Source organism: Columba livia, chromosome 3, assembly GCF_036013475.1.
Source record: "Columba livia isolate bColLiv1 breed racing homer chromosome 3, bColLiv1.pat.W.v2, whole genome shotgun sequence".
NCBI classification, from domain to species: Eukaryota; Metazoa; Chordata; class Aves; order Columbiformes; family Columbidae; genus Columba; species Columba livia.
In genome coordinates, this window is record NC_088604.1 from 58898889 (window position 1) to 58921558 (window position 22670).

A 22670-nucleotide genomic window follows, 5' to 3' on the forward strand; every position below is an offset into this window, starting at 1 on the left:
AGAAGTGAGCATGAGTTTGCCAGGCATGCCTTTGTCTCAGTTCTCCTTGAGGGATTTGTTTGCTGAGCATCTGGAGAAGGTGAGGAGATTATTTTTTATTTCCCATTGTTGGAAAATAGTAGCCCTAGACTTTTGATAAATCTACTGTTGCAATGGCAATTAGTACAAACATTCCAGCTGGCATTTATTAGTAAAACAGATCTCACACACACACAAAGCTGAGTCCTAATATACAATACAAACATACATATGTCTGTGCATGTATGTATACACACATACACACACAACGCCAAGTCTCCTCCAGGGCTGACGAAGTCTTCTCTTCATTAACTTGGCCTCTTGTTTTCAGGCACTTTCAAGATAATACAAGTGCTGGTAAACACAAAGATCTTTAGACTCTTGTTGTCTAAGAAAATTCACAGAACTTAGGAAAAAAAAGTTTCTTTACTGAAAACAATTTTGTGCTTAATGCTGTCATTTCAAATTCTGTTTTGAACATTTTATGTCATTGAAGTATTACAAGATAAGGTACTTTCTTTTAAAAACATGGAAAATTATAGTAGCAAAATAGTAGCTCTACCCAAGAATAATGCACAGCAGGTTCACATATAGAAACCAGACGTTTGAAAACATACCTCTTCACATACAGTGGTGCACTGTACATGGAACACAATTAAACGGGCTGACATCTGAGAGTTACTCATCACTTCAGCCAATCCACATGAGGTCTCCCCAAAAGAAAGGCAGTCAGTGTTTAGTGTTTCAAAACACACAGCTACAATTAAACCACAGCTGGCTATTCACTACAGGATCACATATTCCAGCTCTGTTAATAATCATGGAACAGAACCATAGAATTGTTCTGGTTGGAAAAGACCTTTAAGATCATCAAGTCCAACTGTTAACCTAATACTGCCAAGTCCATCTCTAAACCATGCTCCTAAGAACCTCATCTACATGTCTTTTAAACACCTCCAGGGATGATGACTGAAGTCCACTCATCTCAGCACTAGGTTAAACCACAATAGTAAAAAGAGAATTGAAAGTATTCCTGGCTATGTTTCATTGCCCATCAGATGACTTCTTTCTTCATTATTACCAGGAGGATTTCGCAGGCTGGAACTGGAACTGTTTGCACAAAGAAAGGAACAGGAAGGAAGAAACCAGTTTAATATTCTCTAGATACTTCTATGCAATACCGACATTATAGCACGTAAAGCCACACATTATGTGGAAAGAACTGTGTGGACCACTGGATTTGGTACCCCACTGTTGCACAGAACCACGTAGTATTGCTTCCATACCTATCATTTCACAGAAAATTTTGGTTTGGAAGCGACATTTAAAGGTCATCTTGTCCAATCCCTTGCAGTAAGCATAGACATCTTAGAATCATAGTATCATAGAATAATTTTGGTTGCAAAACCAAAAGATCAGCATGTCCAGCTGTTAACCTACCACTGTAACTCAACCATGTCCCTAAGCAGCTTATCTATGAGTCTTTTAAACACCTCCAGGGATGGTCATTCAACCAGATCTTCAACTAGATCAAGTTGCTCAAAGTCCTGTCAAACCTGACCTTCAATGTTTCCAGGGATCCTGTTCCAGTGTTTCCCCACCCTCATTGTAAAAATTTTCATCCTTATGTCTAGTCTGAATCTCCCTTCTTTTAGTTTAAAACCATTACTCCTTGTTCCATCACAACAGGCCCTGCTAGAAGTCTGTCCTTATCTTTCTTATAAGCCCCCTTTAAGTACTGAAAGGCCACAATAAAATCTCCCTGCAGACTTCTCCAGGCTGAACAACCCCAACTCTCTCAGCCTGACCTTACAGGAGAGGTTTTCCAGGCTTCTGATCATTTTTGTGGCCTTCCTCTGGAGCCTCTCCAACAGGTCCATGTCTTTCCCCTACTGACAGCTCCAGAGATGGATGCAGGTGGGGTCTCATCAGAGCAGAGCAGAGCAGAGGGACAGAATCACCTCCCTTGACCTGCTGGCTACAATCCTTTAGATGCAGCCCAAGATAAGATTTGCCTTCTGGGCTGCAAGTGCCCATTGCCAGCTCATGTCCAATCTTTTATCCACCAGTACCCCAAAGTCCTTCTCCACAGGGTTACTCTCAATCCCTTCATGCCCCAGCCTGTATTGATACTGTGGGTTGCCCTGACTCAGGCGCAGGACCTTGCACTTGGCCTTGTTGAACCTCATGAGGTTTGCATGGGCCCACTTTTCAAGCTTGTCCAGGTCCCTCTGGATGGCATCCCGTCCCTCAGGTGTGTCAACCACACCACTCAGCTTCATGTCATCTGCAAACTTGCTGAGGGTGCACTCATCCCACTGTCTATGTCACTGGTGAAGATATCAAACAACACTGGTCCCAATACAGAACCCTGAGGGATACTGCTTGTTACTGATCTCCATCTGGACATCGAGACATTGACCACTACCTTCTGGATGCAACCACCCAGCCAATTCCAGCTCACAGACACCCTCCTGGAGGAATCATCAGTAAGGCTTGCTCATTAATGCCACAGCCCTCTTGCTTGTACAAAACAGGCACTGCCTGGTTTAGGTCTCTGTTTAGGCCAGCAGGGCTTTAGGAAAGCATACAGACAAAGTATTTAAGCTGTAGTTTTACTGCTTATCTTGTCATTCATTATCAGGTTGATAGTGAGGAAAAAATGGAAGCACAGCTTTCAAAGGTTTGGCTTTATATGGCTGCAAGTAAAATAAATAAAAAATATCTCAGCATACCTTCTCCTTGTTGCCTCAGTGATATAGAATACTGCAGTAACAAGACCCTTTGAAGAAACAGTCAGTTACAATTGTTATAATAAGGTTATGCAAAAGCTCATAATTGCAATAGATATAAAAAGCAAAAAATGTGTAATTACTTACAGTTAACAGTGCCCATCCTCCTTGGATGGCTGAGGCCCATTCAAAACCCAGCTTTTCAGTTAGAAATCCTCCCAGAGTTGGACCTGTAAATGCCCTGCAAAAAATCAAAATGAGGTATTGGCATCCCAAACAAAAAAGATAACATATCATATTCTCAGACAACTTTTTTATTGTGTTTTGTTGCCTCCTTCCTCTGATTCTCTCTCATCTGTCAAAGAGATTGTCTTCTACAGACCTAACTTTCCTATAATCCACAATAAGTACTAATTCTTTGTTTGTCATGGCCCCAGTAATTCTTTGTTTGTCATGGCCCCAGTAAACCTGTCTAGTTACCTCTTCAGCCACAAACAGGATCCATATCAGAAAGCTGAATGCACTTTTTTCTGTATCTGGAATGGCTTAGAGGTCCCATTTAGGACCATGTTCTAACAGGACATCTACACCAATCAATTCTACCATAAAAGAAACAGACTCTCATCCCTCAAAATGTAAACCTTCCAAATGTCAAGGCAAAATACTGATGGATATAGACAGATGGGAAGGCACACTGTGACAGACGTGGTCACTGCGAGGTTGAGCTGTATGTAACTGCCCTGCACCTTCATGCCTGCCTAAGAAGGCCATGAAAGGTTATGTAACTGCTGTCACTTTATAAAACATTTTACATTATAAGCTACCTCACTACAGAAAGGGACAAAACTGCATAAAACCAGAGAGATTTCCTGGAAGCAAGTCACATAATAAAACCATGTTTGATAACAGCATAAAACTGTGGTTTGGTAACTTCATAAAACCTATATCTGTACTGAACTCTACACCAAATAAACAGGACAGCTAGAACATCAATTAGCTTGGAAAAATGGTGCAAATTCACACCACTGAAACCCCCCTGAAGGCACAGAGGACTCCAGAGACAGATAAAAAAATCCTGGAAATGAATGTCAATAGGGGAACTCTGTAACTTCACACTGAGTGACAACTCTGAAGCTTCACTCAGCTAGTAGTACCTTTCACTTATTTCTGTGATGACCACTGGATAATAAACACAAATACACTCTGCTAAGCTATGCAAACACAAACTCTAAATAATGGCTGTGGCTGAAAGAGAAGATTCTACCTTAAGCTGTCCCAGACAAAAGGAGGAAATGTGAAAAATGAAAAAGGGAAAAGAGAATTAGTCAGGAGCAGATACCATGTGGGTAGACTTAGCTTAATAAATATATTAGGGTCCACCTCTCTCTATATTAAGCTTTTAATATTTCAGTCTCAACAAAAATAATCACACAGAAGTGCATGCTAACATCCACTTAATCACTGCAGCTTTTGATATGCAGGGCTATATCACAGTATCACAGTATGTTTGGGATTGGAAGGGACCTCAAAAGATCATCTAATCCAATCCCCCTGCTGGAGCAGGAACACCTAGGTGAGGTCGCACAGGAACATGTCCAGGCGGGTTTTGAACGTCTCCAGAGAAGGAGACTCCACAACCTCCCTGGGCAGCCTGTTCCAGTGCTCTGTCACCCTCACTGAGAAGAAGTTTTTTCTCAAATTTAAGTGGAACCTCTTGTGTTCCAGCTTGATCCCATTACCCCTTGTCCTATCATTGTTGGCCACCGAGAAGAGCCTGGCTCCATCCTCATGGCACTCACCCTTTATATATTTATAAACATTAATGAGGTCCCCCCTTAGTCTCCTCTTCTCCAAACTAAAGAGACCCAGCTCCCTCAGCCTTTCTTCATAAGGGAGGTGCTCCACTCCCTTAATCATCTTGGTTGCCCTACGCTGGACCCCCTCCAGCAGTTCCCTGTCCTTCTTGAACTGAGGGGCCCAGAACTGGACACAATATTCCAGATGTGGTCTCACCAGGGCGGAGTAGAGGGGAAGGAGGACCTCTCTCGATCTACTAGCCACTCCCCTTCTAATACACCCCAGGATGCCATTGGCCTTCCTGGCCACAAGGGCACAGTGCTGGCTCATGGTCATCCTGTTGTCCACCAGGACCCCCAGGTCCCTTTCCCCTACACTGCTAATATGTAATTTCCCAACCTATACTGGAACCTGGGGTTGTTCCTGCCCAGATGCAGGACTCTACACTTTCCCTTGTTAAATTTCATCAGGTTATATTTCAAGGAAGACAAGTTCAGAGTCCGTTCCTTTGTTGGGTAAAAAGCTTTGCTAAAATATGTCCATGAAGCACCTGTTTAGCAAGAACCTCTTGAATCAAGGTCAACACAAGGGCTGCAATGCAAGACTTCTGGTCATAACGCAGCAAGATTTCATGTGGCAATAGCGCAAAACAACCAGACACTCCTAGCTTACAAATACGTGGCCATGTACCTACCCAAGGGACCACGTGGCATTGAAGAGCCCAGACACCAGCCCCAGCAGACTCAGACCTTCTTCAAATCCATTCTCACTGCAAAAAGACAGACCAGTTAGGGTAGTATAATAAAATATTGTGTTTCAGCCTATAGCCTTCCCTATAGAGAGTTTTTTACCCTCCTTTCAATTTACTACCAACATAAACAGTTAACAAGCAAAAGAGTACAGTGGAATCATGTCTGTTTAGTCAGGACTTTGTTCTTCACTGCCTCTCTGAAGGACTGCAGTTTTGCTCGTCACCTCTGATGTGACAGGTGGCTTTTAAGAAGACCTTGTTCCAAGAAGAACACACTAATAAGAGTAAATCAAGACCCTTTGAGGTCATTGCTGCCAAGCCACATTACAGACCTTGTACTTTGAGCAAGTACGACTCCTGTAGATGCAGCTGTTAAAGCAAATGCAGCCTGAAAATTCAGTGAAAGATGCTTGCTATGAATTGCCTTCAGAAGCTGAAATAAATCCCATGTATATGAAATCACACACAGGTCACCCCATGCTATGGGTCCCACAGTCTGGTGGACTTCAATGTATCCATAGTACTGAGATAAACAACATTTACAAAATTATATTTGGAGTATAATGACTGGGCTGCTCAGTCAGAAAAAACTAAGACAACAAAAGTAACAGAAACATTTTAGTGTTACTTGTTGCCTTTGTCTCAAAGAAGAGGCCAAAAGCCACACCAAAACCCCATTTCATATTCACCGCTGAAAATCAGTTGCAGTTTCCTACTGTCAGTAACATGAAATATGTGTTGGACTGAGTTACTTACTATGCACAGTGCAGTATCTCTGGAAACACTGGGATAGCACTCATGCCAATGGAAAACCCAAGCAAAACCAGCATTAGCACAAACATCCACAGCTGACTGAAAAAGAGGCATTTAAAAGAAGTTAGCTGCTGAAGACTCTTTTCAAATAAAGAGCCCATTTGAGTGAAGGCTGTTATATCAGCTCTCTGTGACTGACCAGAAAATAAGATTACTTGAAGCCAAAAAGAACTCTGACTGAACTCTAAGACTTGAAAATACAGTTCTATGCTTAAAGAAAAACAAAGAAAAAAAAGCAACCCACCCACAACAATCTTTGTACAAGAATCTGAAAATCCTGTGTTCAAATTAAATATTTCCTCATCAAATATAGCTCATTTTAATAGGAACACATAGAAAAGAGGTAGACAGGTGAGCATAACTCAGCAATACCTATGTCCAAGCTCCAGACATGGTTTGTTGCGCAAGTGAAGGATTTGTAACTAAAATTCTGTAGCCTAATAACCAAATAGACTTAGTTAAAGAATGTTGAATATTTTTCTGATTTATTTTTCTCACCAACTCAAATGTACTATATCGCCAGTTTCAAATCTTTAAAAATCTTCTTTAAAAATTAGAAGTCAAGGAAGAGTTTACTAATTCTGCACATCAGGAAGCCTATAATCATCTCTAACAGAGTATATAACACAGGACAAAAGGACTGTACAGCTGTTCTGTAAATGTAGCTGAGTGTTTTGCTGTGATTTAACTTGAGAGATATGCCAACACAGGGTTCAGGTGCAACATGCATTGTCTTACTTAGCTAGCTGAAAATAAAGCTATAACCTGGCATTCTCCTCAGTAATCTATATATGGAGAGAAGAAAAATCAATACTGCTGTACAGCCATGCAAATGAAGCCCATAATTAAGAAACACTGATGAAACAGAGAACACTGGAAAATAAAACAGAAAGAGAGCTTTGTTTTGCTGCAATCAAAATGACACAGAATTTGAAGGAAAGAAAAATAAAAAGCAGCATTCTTCCCACCACACACATTAACATGAGCAAACACACTAACAGTAAAAAGTAAATGGATCTATTTTACAAAGCTGTAATATCTCAATTTTCAGATGCTTCCACTGATTTATATTCAAAGCCTCATGTTTAAAAGAAAGAGAAAAACAAACACACACAAACAAACAAAAAAACAACAAAACGACAAAAAAAAACACAAACCAACAAACCCCTGTTTCATGCTCAGAGGTGCTAATTATAGACTTGTGGACATATATAGCTGTGGTCATGATACATATCACAAAAACATCGCATAAAGGGACAGGTTCAAGAAGAGGCAGTTCTGTACCTTTCAATGTGCAGCACGGGAGCAGGTCCTAACATGAAAAAGGACACTGCTGTCATTAAGCTTCCAATTACCAGCAACCACTTCCTGAGGTACTGTGAAAGAAAAGGAAGAAGTGCATAATTTAAAGATGTGAATTTGCAATGTAACTTTTTTGTCTTTCTTAATACCTCTCTTCTAAATCTTCGCCTTCTGAAAAGTATGTGTCCTGTAAAGAACATCACTACACACAAACTAGGAATTTACAATTCCTCTGTCAGTTCTGAACACCATGAAGAAATGCTGAATTCATGTTTCCTTGCCACCAATGCAATCCCTGGCAGCTGCTGCTTAATACAGAAATTCTTCAGGACACTGAGTAAGGGTGCTTTTCTGTTAGCAAAGTATTTTATATCTTACTCTTCTTTAGTATAAGAAATATAATGTAGCATTGCATGTAATTCTCATGTACAAAGGCCACTATTAGTTTGTGTTGGGGGAAAAAAAAAAACGTGTCAGAAAACCGGTATTGTCCTTCATTCAAAGTATTCAAAGTGTAAGTTTCTTTGATCAATTAGCAGTGGTTGTAAACCAGTCAGTTTTGGGTATATCACTGTCAAAGTCTTTCTATGGTGTAGTTAAGAGCTAGAGAACAATAGTCAGTCGGTGTGATGATGTAATTTGGATATTACCCTTTTTAAGAGACAAACTCAATACAGCTAACCTGAACAATTTTACTCCTCTTCTCAAAAGCTGATAGAATTAGATGTGAATAAAAACATGAATAATTGGGACATGTTTTCCTACACTCCATTCCATATTGGCTGGAACTAGATTGTGCTGAGTCCACCGGAAAAGCTCAATACATTCCAACTGCAGGATACTTGTCTGACATCCTTTACTATTTTGGACATTACCTGGACCTTGCAAAAGAGACCTTCAAGCGGGCAGTATTCAGTGCACATGCAAGGTCATGAAAGACAAAGCCCAGGCCTACCTCCATTGCTTCAATATGAGAAGTCTTCCAGTTTTAACTAAATGCACAGAGTGCTTGACAACCCTGCAGAAACAGCAGAGTAGTACTCACTGGCAGTTTGTCACTTAGGAATCCAAGGAGGGGAGAAGCCAGGGAGTACGAGAGCGCCAAACCAAGGAATACCAAGCCCACATAACCAGCTGGGAGTTTGAACTATTGGAAGACAAAACACAAAACCAAACCATATACGCCACATTAATTACAGGACAATCCAAGAATTACATTTTAGGTCAAAATACTGAAATGCATGATTTTAAGTATCTTACTGATACCATACAGAGGCTTTTCAAGTATTTGATGTCAACAGCAGAGCTTCGGTTTCCTTCACTTATATTTCTAGGCATGGAATGAAAACACTTGACATAAATGTACTCAGAAAAGCCTGAATTATCTCAGGAGGAAAGATTATTCTATGCCCCTATGCCAGCACACTGGATTCTAACATGAATACTGGCACATTTGAAACACACTTCAAACACTGGAATATAGATGGATTTAGTCTTTACTTATCCCATCCAATTATATTTCCACTTAGAAAAGCATAAATACAGTAGTCAGCCACTGTTAATCAGTGCATCTTAATCTAAGTAGTGCTATAAAACACAACTCTGGCTTTTCAACCAAAGGAGGATTTTTATGAGTAAGAGGCCTTTTGAAAAACCCTGAGGTCTATATTCTCCTAATGCAATCACATTTCTGTATTGAAACAAAATGTGTAAGGAACCAAAAGCATACTACTTTCCAAGTGAGTGCTTTAACTACCAGTTAGAAGGAATTCCAAGATATTTCATGTGCCATGAGCTATGTAAATATTCACTATTTCCTTGCCATATTGCAGGCACATGATAGTAACTCTAACTTAGTGATTAGAACACCTAGCCAATTAGGTTAAAACCCTTTCATGGCAAGTAGCTCTTAGCACAGAGCAAAGGGAAAGCAGAAGAGCCACACCAGTGTAGAATATTCTACAGTGGGATAATCACAAAACCCTCCTGGGTGGTGGAACACATACATTCACATCTCCTTTAATGGCAGAGGTTAGCCGCAAGTTACCTCCACCCTGGAGGAGTGCTCTACATGCTGGACTAGACAGAGGGAAAGTAGGAGCACCACAACATTTGAAATGCTATTCCCTGGAAAAACAATTAATAAATAAACCACTCAAAAAGCATTGCTTAATTTCACACAGGAACAGCATCATAAACTGTTTACTTCAAATTCATTACCATAAACACCATGGGGAAAATAAATAAAAGCAATTAAGTAGGAAACAAATTAATAAATACTAAATTAAATTAAAAATAAATAAATAAAACAGCATTTGTTTTTTTAATGAGTGAGTGAAGGAGTCACCTGGCAGGCTACATAGTTGAAATCAGTTTATCCACTAAATATCCACATCAAGAGATACAAGCTGTAAATGACTGGTGCAATTTTACAGAATTTGCTTTCAGAAAGGAGGAAAAAGTCCCTAGTCTACAAAACCAGCCATCATGCCCTGTTCAGAGAAGGCACTCTGCAGGTGAAAGCCAATTAAGTGGAAAAAACATGTGTTTTAAAGGCCCTATATTTCCTCATTCTCAAAGTTACAGAGACCCAGCCACAACAGATGGTGTAAACAGAAGCTGTGATTTGTCAATACCATGGAAATCAAGTTATCTGGAAATCAAATTATTAACAGCTAATCAGAGCAGTGTATTTTGATAAGGCTTCATTTTGTTTGGGATATTTAAACCACATTTATACCCAGTTAATTACTACTTAGCAAGTCAGGTTTCCCCTGCATGTTAACAGGACTTACCTGCTTTAGGATAAATAGAGACATTGTGGGATCCAAAAAGCCCAAGCATGCACTTAGAGAAAATATAGTAAGACAGAGAAGTAAGACTTTCGGCAGAAGAACTAGCTTCCAAAAGGAGTCTTTGCTAGGGACTGAATCTGTTTCAAGAAAAAAAGGAGGCAAATTGTATTACTTTCAGCAGCATAAGCTCATGGTTGATCTTCTTGCTTCAGAAAATAAATCAGTATCTCCCTTTTTCTAGTCCTTTTACTCTTGTTATCTAACAAATGAAAGTCAATAGTAGACCATTATGTACTACACTATTTTTTATATCAAAACCTCAAATTTGAGAGGTGAATAAAAGAAGAGTAGACAGGTTAGATTCCAATACTGCAAATCCCCAGCTTAAAAAAGAACAAAAGTATGTACTACTCCCAATTACATGAAAGTACAGCTACTTCTCCACTAGCCCTTACACAATGAAAATCTCAACTTAAAACAAACACAATCAACAATTCATATTGAAAGAAACATGCTTTGAGAGTAAAATAAAAAGACTGCTATTCATCAGTTCAGATTTGTCCAAATTTTTAAGCAACCAGTCATGTGGATCTCCTATGTGTTCAATTTGTTTGTTTGTTCAGTTCTTTCAGATGTCATGGTTACGTGTCATTTCTAAGTCATGCTTTCCTCCAATGCTGATGGTACTCTACTAGTCAAATATGGTCTCAAAGTATACATGGAACTAACTTTCATTCATTAGCATCCACCAGCTCAGAGCTAACATTTATTTATTGTAGTTTCAAATTGGCGAGTAATGTCATGAGTCCATAGAATTTCCAAGCTTGTGGAGGTGGTGGGGAGGCCAGTAGTAGCAGCACATGGTTAACGACTAAGTTTCTTCCACAAGACAGCATACATGAGGTTATTCTCCAAGGTTTTCATATTTAATAGGAAAAAAGAAAACAAATACCCACTGTGTTTAAAAGTCGCTTTTTAAATAGAAAAGACTATCAGAACTGTAACCTTGCAATTATGATCTTGTGTGAAGATTTATCTTTAAGTTAACTTTATGTCCAAACAGGTCTACCTAAAATGTAATAAAATTTATGACCTCCAGCACTTTAGTTAAACATCCCATTTATTAATTTTAACATTACTTCACATTAATCAGATCTTGAACCATTCAGTACAAATAAACCCGTTCTGTTCACCCTATGATTCTGCTTTTCCCCCCCACTATTAACCTCACAAACCTGTCAAGTTACTTTGTTCAAGGTGGAAAAAAAAATAGATATCTATCTCCAGCTTTTCTTCAACTAGCTGCAATAACAAACTGACACTAAGATGATACAACTGATACTTTACAAGCCCTGAAACTAAAGAGACAAAACAAAAATCTATCTTGGTTCACTTTCACACAGGGTTCTTAGTGTTTGCAGAGATGGGCATGAGATGTTGGATTCATTCCAGGCCATCTGCACGCATTAATTTCACATTAAAACAAGAGCCTGATCAAGATCACAAGTTGATTCAGCTGAAGCCTTCCCTTCTGAGTGGGATAAGACTCCAGAAACTGATATTTTCCTACAACACAGTTATATATGTGAGAAATAAAGGTGAGTGAAGGAAGCAGGAAGAAGGGTGCTTACCGTATTTTGGTAATATGCACATATTCACAGGCACCAAGGTCAACACTATGCATCCCAGTGTAATGAAAGGGATCTCATAACCAAATGATTGATACAAAAAGCCACCTAAAGGTGGGCCCAGCACCAGTCCAAGTCCTGTAAAAATTTCAAGGCTGCCCTAAAGGTGGAAAAATAAAGCAAGAAAAAAAATAAATAAATAAATAAAAATCAACCAACTCGGATGGGTCATTATGCCATGGGATGAGGTACATGTTAAAGCTTTCTGTCCATAACTGACCACTCGAATTTACTGACTAGGGGTAGGAGACAACAGTGAAACCACAGTGGGGATAACTCAGATTATATTAGCTATAATTTCATAATCTGCCACCTTTTATAAGATAATAATTTTCAAAAGTACAATAATACAGTTACACTTAAATGTTGTGTTTAATCATAGTTACCACTGTCAACATTGGCCTCAATACTTGACTAATCAGTGTTTAGACCACCCCCTTTTAACAAGTAGTAGCTGGTGGTAATCACTGCTTACAGTTAAAGTTTTGCTAACTTTTTGGTATAGGGATTCATCCTCATCTGTAATTTTACTGATACAAGTCAGAGTGGCCCAAGAGTGGGCACAGTCAGCAATATGCAAGTTCTTCACCATAGGTCAGTCTAGGGTCCCAGCCTTTTCCTTTCCTAGGAAAAGGAATAATTAGCAACAGCATAGGACTAGCAAGTCCTTAAAAACTGTTCTAGATAGATTTGAGACATTTTGGTAAACTCCAACACATAGAAGGCTCATGAGTCAACATAACTGCATCCAAATAATGCTTTTACTTGTGTTTCTTACCAACCATAACAAATATTTATGACTGGTGGGACTTCAAGTTAGGCTGTACATCATTTAGCCCCTCTAAGTTAATGAATTATTAATTATTGGGGAGGGAGAGAAGCTGAGGCTTTGCATTACTGTAGATCAGGGGAGAATAAGGTAAACCTGATATTGTAAAAAAACTGATATTGCTTTTGTTCTGAAGCTCATACCTCCTCCAATAGAGCGATCATGTTGACAGATGCTGAACTTTTCACTTCAGCAAGGCTGATATGTCTACATTTAATAACTTCCCCAATCATGCTCTAGGGTACCCAAAGGGTAAAAGGTGGGCTGAAAACTGGTACCAAAAGGGTAAGGAGAGAAAAAGTATTTCTCAGTATCCAGCACTACCAAGAAGGGCAATGGAAAACAATGTTAAAAATCCCTCATCCATTCCTTCAGGCTTTATGATTTTACCATAGGAGGCACCTTGCTTTAAGTAATCGACTCTTCCTTCTGCCCCCTGCCTCTGTCATGAGCAGAGCTCACAGGAACAAGAACTCTCCATCCTGTCTGTTTAAGGACAGTAGCTCTACATGAATGAATCTGAAAAGCATTTATTCTCATGCAGAACAAGATATCAGAGTATATAATATGGCAGACCAATTTTTAAAAGTGATCTGTCTTCTGACAGCACCCTTTCTAGATTTTAAACAAAGGTAGCTACCACACCACAGCTGTGTAGTGGTTTTGATCCTGGTCTTGAGGTGACCTTCATCCCCACATACCATTTTCAGCTCTGCTCAGGTTTATTGTGCTGCCACCACAGAATTTAATTTATTTTAAAGTCATCTTATATGACAGATAACTAAGTCCCTTTAAGTCAAGGTTACTCTACTTACCTATTAAGTTACATTTTAAATCATGCAAACAGCAAACTTTAGCCTTACTGACTGAATATATCCAAAACAACTACAATGTATAACCTGCTTTCCAAAGAAACTGCCAGCTGCTCACTGTAGATGCAATTTAGTCATTTTTTGCTACTTCGGAGGTCATCTTTTTAGAGACATTTATTTATAGAAGTAATTATGCAGCTTAGCAACAATATTAATAAAAGCACTATTTCAATATTATTAAATGTTCTGAAGGATTTTCTTAACATTTGTTCACTCATTAAAGTTTAACCCAGTTATTTCTGTCAGGCTATATTTGACTTAAAAACAGAATTTCTTGGGAAAAAAAAAAAAAAGCAGTATGTTATTATATACAAAACTTCTTTTTTTTCCTAACACCATAAAACACAAACAAATAAGGGTAATATCTCTAATTGAAATGAGTCGTTGATGGCCAGATTTCAAGACGTTCTAGCTCTCCTCATGCATCGCTTGCATCAATAGATTAGAAAAATAAAATAGTTTCCAGTTTTGCATCTTTCATTCATTTAAATCAACAGTATTTGAATGAATTAATCAAATTTACTGAATCAACCCACAAGGATTCTTAGTATCCATGTAGTAGTAGTCACTAAAAGTTGTATTAGTATTTTAATAGTCTGATTTCAACTGAAGAGATAACTATTGCCATCAATCCTCAGCTGTTTTCACAACATAAGCAACTGACACATACTGCTTAATTTATATCTAATCGGAGTTGTGCTAAGGTCTAAACTTGTTCCAGGACTGTGATTCCAGATTACAAACATTGTGTTTATTTCAAATATGCCCTGCATATGACACAGCAGATTTTTTCCACCTAGTTTTAGGCTGCCTACTGACAATTTATCATATTGCAGGTACCTAGCTGTAATGTTGTTTTTTGCACTTACCAGGACAGTAGCTATATTATTGGGAAATGCCTTTGCAAGGATTGAAGATGATGCTGTCATTGCTGCTGCAAAACCTACTGCATCCATTGCTCTTACTAAAAAGCACAAACCAATGAACATTGGCCCACTTGGCACCTTGTCCAACATTCTGAAAACAAAGCAAACAAACCACCACTTAAATGGAGAACTCTGAGGATGCAGCAAGTCATCTACAGAAGGCCCTGAAGCATAATTTCTTACTTATTAAAAGACCGAGCTATGAGACACTCAATGCTTTCAGTTGCCACATCTTTCTGAAAAGCATCAGTGAAGTCACACAAACTCTACCAAACTATTTCTGGCAGCTTTCCCCTTTTTCCCTTTCATTGGTGGTAGAAAGAGCACAAAAAAATCTAACCTGTGAAAAACTCCAAAGCCATCTTCTGTTGTATTTCACAGCTTTTCCAAGAACTGTGCAAGGACTTCAATGCAATGAGTTACAACTACCTAGTAAGAGCTTCCTTCCTTGTTAATAAAACTTTTATTTTGCTAAAATGAGTGGCTTAGCTTCTCTGCCTGCCAGGTAAAGCTTCTCGTTTGCACTCCATATTTTTAAGAAAAGAATAATTAAAACATTATGCATAAATAATTCTGTTATTGCTGCACTTTGACAGACTTACTGCTGTTCATCAACTATGGTAGTTATTTCAATATGTAGAATCTTCCTCCTTTGCTTTCAAAGTACTAAATAAGCTTTGAAAACTACTGATAGGGACAAGCGTTCATTCTGCTTTACATGGGACAGTTGAAAAATAAAGACGCAAAAAGTTACGTGACCTAACCAACACCCAAAACATGCCCAAGAGTTTCCACTTTTATTTTGTGTCCATCTTTTCATGCGGATGACAATGATTACACGACAAATACAACAAAACCAATCAAAAAAATTTACTCACCCAAACAGAATGGTCACACATCCTGAAACAAACATCCCTGCCACAAACATGAATTTTGCTCCAATATGTGTAAGCTGTAAATTAAATACCATTTTACATATTATTAGTTCAAGCCTAAATCAAAAGTCTTTCAAAGTAATTTACTGTTAAGAAATCAAAACATCATGGGCATATGTGACTAAAAGATCTGGAGATACTGCTCCTGCTGGTTTGCCTTCATGCAATACTGAACCTAAAAATATTCTAAACGGTTAAGTGACTTAACCCAGTTTTCAGAACGGTAAGACAATGCTGCAGTTAACCATTTCACAGTGCCATGCTGCAGCTTCTGCAGAGCAGCAGTTTACAGCAGCGTTCCTCGCTATAAACAAACAGAAAGTAATGCATACCCCCTCCAGCAGTGCCACTGATGCCAAGTCAGCAATATCTGGCTCAGGAGCGTCAGTAGAACCCGATTTTAAAGCAAACTTATCACAACCCTTAATAGCACAAAGCTTTGGCATAGGAAGCATGGTAGCTTCAGGCTTCTCCATTCATTATGAGGCAAAGGACCCCCACCTTCCTTCATTTAAGACTCAATCACCAGGGTGAAGGACAACAAGAACCACTCCATAAAGCTAACTCAATCCTGTAACAAATTAACTCTGAGCTTCTAATTCTGTTCTGTAACTTCCCCTAAGAGAAGCAGGTATTTCGGTCTCTTTTCTTATTCAGGTCTGGACAAAGTTCCTGTGTTTCAACCATCATTACCAAAGCCCATATTTTGCAGAGTTTCACTGAAACCATCAGGATTTCTGATTGCTGGACTGTCCACTGCTATTGGTGCTCACTTCACCCAGCTGCAGTGAGGATGGTGTGCTCATCCTCTCTCCCCTGGCACAATACTTTGGTGAGGCTCATGCCATAATCACAGGCATCATAACTGGACTTACTAAAGGCACTTGTGTGACACCTTGATGAGCCACCTCACCACCAGAGAAAATCATCCACCACGGGGTCAGCAAAGACACTGCAGCAACCCCAACTTAGGGTATGATCTTCAGTAGCCCTAGCCAAAAATGCATGTACAGCAGTGCTCCAGCATATAAACAAACTGCTATATAATTTATTAGTAATTTCTCCAGCATGAGAAAAGTCCTGAATCAGTGGGAAAACTGAAGTTGCAAGAACTGGAGACACTTATCTAATATTGCTATGTAATGAAGTGGAAACCAAGTTAAGCAGCCAAGAGTCATTACAGGAGGAAATGTTAAGCAAAAGACAACATACCAGAAAAGAAGGGGTGCAGCTAACTAAAGAAAAAAAAAAACAAAACACAAACAAACAAAAACAAAAACAGAAAAACAAACAAACAAACAAAAAACCAAACCCATACACCTTAAGAAGGCAAACAAAATATATAAATAAGTGCAGTAACTAAAATGGGGGGGTAGGGAGAAAGGAGGTAAAAGAAAGGAGAATTGTTCAGCAGATTACTCTGAAGCAAACAGAACAGTTAACGAGATAAAACAAAACAGCTGGATGTCCACCACCCTATGCCACCCTCAAGTGCTGTAGAAGAGTAACTTTTAAGTTGTACTGACGAGACATAGACCAGATTTCAACTGAATGGCCAGGTTCCAGTTACTGCAGACACAAGCCTGCAGCAGTGCCACTGAAGAGAGACATTGCTTTTCTCAGCCTCAGAGAACTGTCTTCATATACAAACCCATATCATCACAGAAATAAGTTACAGCTTCAATCATACTTACATAATTTCCCAAGACTAAAGATGACAAGAAATTGACCAAAGCAAAACATCCAAAAATCAGGCCAACAACACTGTTACTGGCACCCTTTTTTTCTGCCTGCAAAGAAGATCACAACTGTGTAAAGACGGAGGCAAATTCTTGAGGTAACGTGCATGCCTTGTACATTTCAATTTTTTTAAATTCTCCATCAGTGCAGTTACAAAATATTTTCCTTTCTCAAAGGCAGTAAGGGCTCATAAGGTAACAACATAGCAATTTTAAGACATGTTGCACTTCTGTTTAAGCTATACATAATCAAAGGAAAAGCAATAGTCATTCCTCAAGGAACAGAAACACGGTGCTGTTTGCTGAACTATTGAACAGGTCACCAGACTTTATACAGGTGGCTTCAGCTGGCATGCAAAAGAGCTACCTACAGAGCTTTGATCCCTTGCATGCTGAGAGGGCAGTGAGCCGAGATACCTCTTATCTTCACTGTATCATGCTTTCCCATAAAAAGCACCAAGCAAATTTTTGACTTATCCAACTGGCAAAACACACTTAGGTACAAGCAGTACATAAGAATATTTAGAGCAAAAATAATTTTAACATTTCTTTGTTAATACTTCGGAACAACTTAGTCATTAGAGAAATGGATTTCTGCTGCAAAAGCACCATGACCTTTTTTTTTTTTTCATCCTGTATTAAAACACTGTATTCACCCAACGTAAGCAGAGATATTTCATTCTCCCCTCAGTTGATGGGTCAGGAAGTTTAATGCAGTGAATGAAGGCCCAGCATGAGTTAACAGAGAGATAGCTATAAATAAAAAGTCATTTAGTGGCTAAGGCACTGAAATACAAGCCAGGACACAGGCAGCTTTAATCTCGGCTCTACTACCAAACTGCTATGCAACACTATTCTCCAAAACTATTTCACTTCTCCAAGCATTTGTTTCAACTTCTATCTCATACCATTGGCTTGCTGTCTTCTCTGCAGCCACAGGGAAGATTAATTAGTACATGGACAGGATCCAGGTCACCGTTACATACACTCTAGCCTATTTTAGCCAACATCAGGCTATCACTATGAATTCCCACAACTGAGAAGACTCCCGCAGAGCTTACAGATAGCCATACATGTGCCACAGTGTTCAAGATCCTTTTAAAAGTTTCAACATGCAAAAAACAATCTAAAGGGCAGCTGGCTAAATTGTTGGTTTACCTCTGAAGGGAAAAAGGGTCCCAGGATTGAATAGCATATCATTGAACTGAAGTTTATAGAAGCTGTTGCAGCCATTGTAAATAGCTGTTCTCTCGTAAGCCTTCTTGATTCTGTACCAGGTGCTTCTGGCATACTATCATCTTAAAATGCAAAAGAAAAAAACCAAAAGTTACAAACTGACAGAATTAGAATTTTCAAATCAGGTTTGAAAATTAACACCCCATAAAACTTTTACCCTCCCAGCTCTGAGGAACTCAATCAAGCCACACAGCTTTTCCTCCTCGTACAGGAGGGCAGACTTTGCCGTAAAGGCGGCACCTTACCTGCCCGCGGCCACCCCGACAGCGCACGGGCTTTTCCAAGAGCGGCCCCGCCGCGCTTCCAGCCCGGCACCAGGCGCGTCCCCCGGGGCGCACAGCGGCCGTGCGACCGCACACCTGCCGGGGACAGCCCGGTACGGCACCGCAGGAGCCAGCCTCGGGGAGAAACCCGCCCGCACGCCCGCTCCTTTGCCCAGCGCAGGCTCCGGCGCTGCGGAGCCGCCCTTCAGCGCCGGCCCAGACGCAGTAGGCAGAGCCCGCGGCGCGGCAGCTGTACCCCGACCTCCGCCACAGAAACACAGAGCGTTCCCCGCCTCCCACCTGAGGGACGCCGGCTCCTCGCACCCTCCGCCGCCCGGCTGCCCATGGGGGAAGGAGCGTCGCGCCCGCAACGGACGGCGCGGTGCGACACGTTCCGCCGTCCGGGCTGACAGCGCACCGGGACCGCGCCACCCCCGGCCGCCCCCACTGAGCATGCTCGGCCTGCGGGGGCGGTCGCAGCGCTCGGCGCCTCGCCGGCCGCGTCTGCTTTGGGCCCCGCCAGGAGGCAGCGGGAGAGCGGCTGGGGGTGCCGTGCCCAGCGGGGATTGCCAGCCCGGGCGGGGAGAGCACCCAGGGTGACAGCAGGCGCCGGGCTTTGGGCAGTCTGATGATAACGTGGTGGCTCTCAGGGTACGCTGCACACCTGGCACATCTTGGTACAGCGGCTGCAACGAGTTACAGGTGAAGAAATCCAAGCAGGTAAGAGGACAAAGCTGTCACAAGAACAAGTGCTATTTGCTGAATACAACTGTACCTCACCTCGACATAAGAAAGACGTTTCCGACAAGTGGAACTGTACGTGTTATAGAAAAGCCTCATGATTGAAGTGTAAATCCCAAGTGTATTAAAACACTAGCTCAGTTTATGAATGTTACTGTGACTGCTAGGGACTGTTGAGAGCTGGCATCAGGGACCCAAGGGGTACATCCCACAAAGTTTGTGTGGTAAAGGAGTCATCAGCTCCAGGGACTCTGTATTGCTACAGCTGACTAACCCAATTACATTTCCTGAAAACTTAACCACTTTGGACCAACTTGACTAAGATTCTTCAGGCATTGCTGGGAGTTACTGTAGGATTGCTGATTTGCCTTGTAAGCATAAGCATCCATTTATTTTAAAAAGAACTTTAACACCTCTTTCTTCCATACCAAACAGAGATTTAGGATAGCTTCTTAGGACTGGTAGGACAAACAAGATCACTGATGATCCTCACAGCCTCCAGCAAGTTACAGGAGCCATAAAACAGTAACAGAAGAGCTGAATGACAAAGTTGTCACAAGAATTAATAGCTACAAACTGTCCAGGAGTAAATACAAGCTGGCTATGAGGAAGAGGTGATATCACTTGTGCCTTTGGCACAAGTTCCTGTCATGAAGGGAAGAAAATGATGAAGGAGCTGGAAGGAGCTGGAAACTTCACCAAAATGTGATAAAAGACAGAACACGAAGAGAAAAATTTGTAATTACTTCTTGGGCCGGCTTACTTCTTATGAACAGCTTCCTTCAGGACATACTGAAATGCTCAGCATATGTGGGAATATGTAGTCCTTGTTATTGTTCTGTATATTTGTAGAGGTCTTAGAAGTGCTTTTGCATTACAATCCAGAAATTACTTAGCCAGTGCTTATTTGCATCATATTACTATTTCTTTTGCCAGAAGTCACAGTGGCTGCACACAGGTATATGAAAAGAGTTTAAAATTACTCTAATGTAACCACATGATAACCACATCCTTTGAGAGTCTAGTGCAGAATCTGTAGAAGGCAATGAAGCCAGCAAATTTTTGTTCAGTTATCATGACATCAAGGTCTTTCTTCTTTCCAAATTTGTACCAAAATGCTATAGCCTGGCCTTTCTCTGAGACCCCAGAATGGTCTCACCATACTTCCTCCAGGGTAAAAATAGCATGCCCTCCACAAAAAATATTTATGATACAGAACACGTTGTCCGGACTGTGTGACCAGGAAATTAATAAGATAATTGTTTAGGAAGAGTAGGGTGAAATGTGCGTTGGTGTTATTTGCAAGAAGGCTTCCAACTCCGTGTTCCACAGGGCTGAGAAATCATGTCTGTTTTGGAATGAAAATGAGATAATTCTATCTTGTGACATTAGCAATCTAATCATAGCACATGCCTGAGCTTTGTATTTCTAGAAACAGATGCCAGAGGGAAATAAGTTTTGCAAGGATTGTTCAGAACTGAAATTCAGAACGGATCGTTCGGAGTTTGTTAGTGTCATGGACCTTTCTTGGCAGTTTGTAATACTGACACTGACACTTTCACCTGCCTACCTGGCTGCCTCACCGTACTGTGTCACTCTCTGAACTACTCGTTATCCAGTTCCTGAGTCTCCAAAGTTTACAACAGAGCGCTTAAGCTGTCATTGAGTCTGGCATTTTGAAGAAAAGATAGATCATGGTTGCCAGGGTGAGTACAGGATGAAGATAAAGGGTACCACAGCAAGAGATGAGGACAGAAATAGAGAAAGCAAAAAGGAGCAGGAAGAGGATGACTGTGACAGAGTGAACCATCGTACCTTCACTGCAGTACTACTGCTCTTCTGAAAAAGCCCCCAAGTTCAGTTGCCACTTTGATCATAGAGGAGAAAAAAGAGGAAGGCTGCCATGCTAGAAATGGGAGTCAAGGAACTGAATGGAGAGCACAGAGGGTGGTAGCTATAACCAAAGGATTTTTAAATATATGCAGCGAGGTTTTCAGGCACTGAACAACTGGGCACTGAACAGGCCGCCCAGGGAAGTTGTTGAGTCACCGTCCCTGAAGGTGTTTAAAAGATGTGTAGGTGAGGTTCTTAGAGACACGGTTTAGAGGTGGACTTGCCAGTGTTAGATGAACAGTTGGACTTGATGATCTTAAAGGCCTTTTCCAAGCAAAACGATTCTATGATTCTACGTTTCTAAGATGATGAGTCTGAATGGATTGCCCAGAACAGCTGGCTGGTGAGAATCCAAATTCTTGATCATCATGAGACAGCAGCTTATGGTTACTCTTTCTCTCCTCAAATCCAAGTTTATAGACAGCATGTGATGTTGTTTATAGTATCAGCAAATCCTGAGAGGACAGAGTTCCTTTGGTGGGGCTGGCTGCTCAGCGAAACACCAGGCCGCCATTTACACTGACACCATGTCAGCCCTCAGGCAGCCCAGGCAGACTCCAGCTCGTTTTCTAGCACTCCGCTTGTTACACCAATCACCCACTCTCGAGTGGACCAGAAGTGCTGTCTTAGCACCAGACTGCAGTCCTTGGCTTAAACATATCATACCCCATGACTGTATACCAGCATTTAAATTGCAGGATGCTAAATGGTCATCATAACTCTAACAGAAAATACAGAGGTTAAGAAACTCACTACTCTTTGTAGAAACCTAGACAGAAAGGTGTCGTAGGTGGAGTAGTAGCAACAGTGTGCAGAGCACCCACATGAACGCTGAGCTCACATTAACACACTGTGCAGTGGAGTGACTTTTCAAACAGGATCACACACTTCCATTAATTATTACACACAAATACATATACCTACTCTGCTATATCAACATTTCAACACAGAGTTCAGTGCTAATGCAAACCTATCCTCTACATATAAATAACTTTTATCTTAGCACAGGGTTGTTTTCTTGTAACTGTGCTAGGAAAACTATTCTTGCATATTCTACTTCTAGAATGTTAGATTATAATTTAACTGCGATTATCAATTTTGCTGTAATACAAATCTTTCAGATGTGCATATTTCCACCTCCTGAACACAATATATATTGCACTTATTCAGTGATATTGGTATGTATTATGTCTGGCTAAGTACTTCTTGTTATCCTTTGATGGCCCTGATAATGGTTTATTGTTCCATCCAGTACAAGAACTCCTCTATAGACTGGGCATCTTTGGGGCTTTTTAAGGGGTATGAAAAGATTAAGTGATATATGGATATAAGCATATGGG

The 22670-nt window shown here is 40.5% G+C and overlaps 1 protein-coding gene across 3 annotated transcripts; it reads right to left on the bottom strand.

Annotated features, from left to right (window-relative positions):
- Positions 1-159: 159 nt before the first annotated feature.
- On the bottom strand, positions 160-19145 carry SLC18B1 (solute carrier family 18 member B1). 3 transcript variants are annotated; one of them, XM_005509390.3, is made up of 14 exons: positions 18997-19138; positions 18356-18495; positions 17153-17248; positions 15402-15475; positions 14467-14614; positions 11840-11996; positions 10209-10345; positions 8459-8560; positions 7396-7487; positions 6055-6150; positions 5242-5316; positions 2898-2991; positions 2754-2800; positions 160-1128 (listed from the first exon to the last, which is right to left on the bottom strand). In XM_005509390.3, the coding sequence occupies exons 1-14, from the start codon at positions 19040-19042 to the stop codon at positions 1056-1058; spliced, it is 1377 nt and encodes a 458-aa protein (XP_005509447.1). In that variant the 5' UTR covers positions 19043-19138; the 3' UTR covers positions 160-1055. The 3 variants fall into 3 exon arrangements, with proteins under 3 accessions (XP_005509447.1, XP_021152832.1, XP_021152833.1); XM_021297157.2 differs by lacking the exon at positions 18997-19138 and adding an exon at positions 18679-18699; XM_021297158.2 differs by lacking the exon at positions 2754-2800 and having other exon boundaries at positions 18997-19145.
- Positions 19146-22670: the final 3525 nt, after the last annotated feature.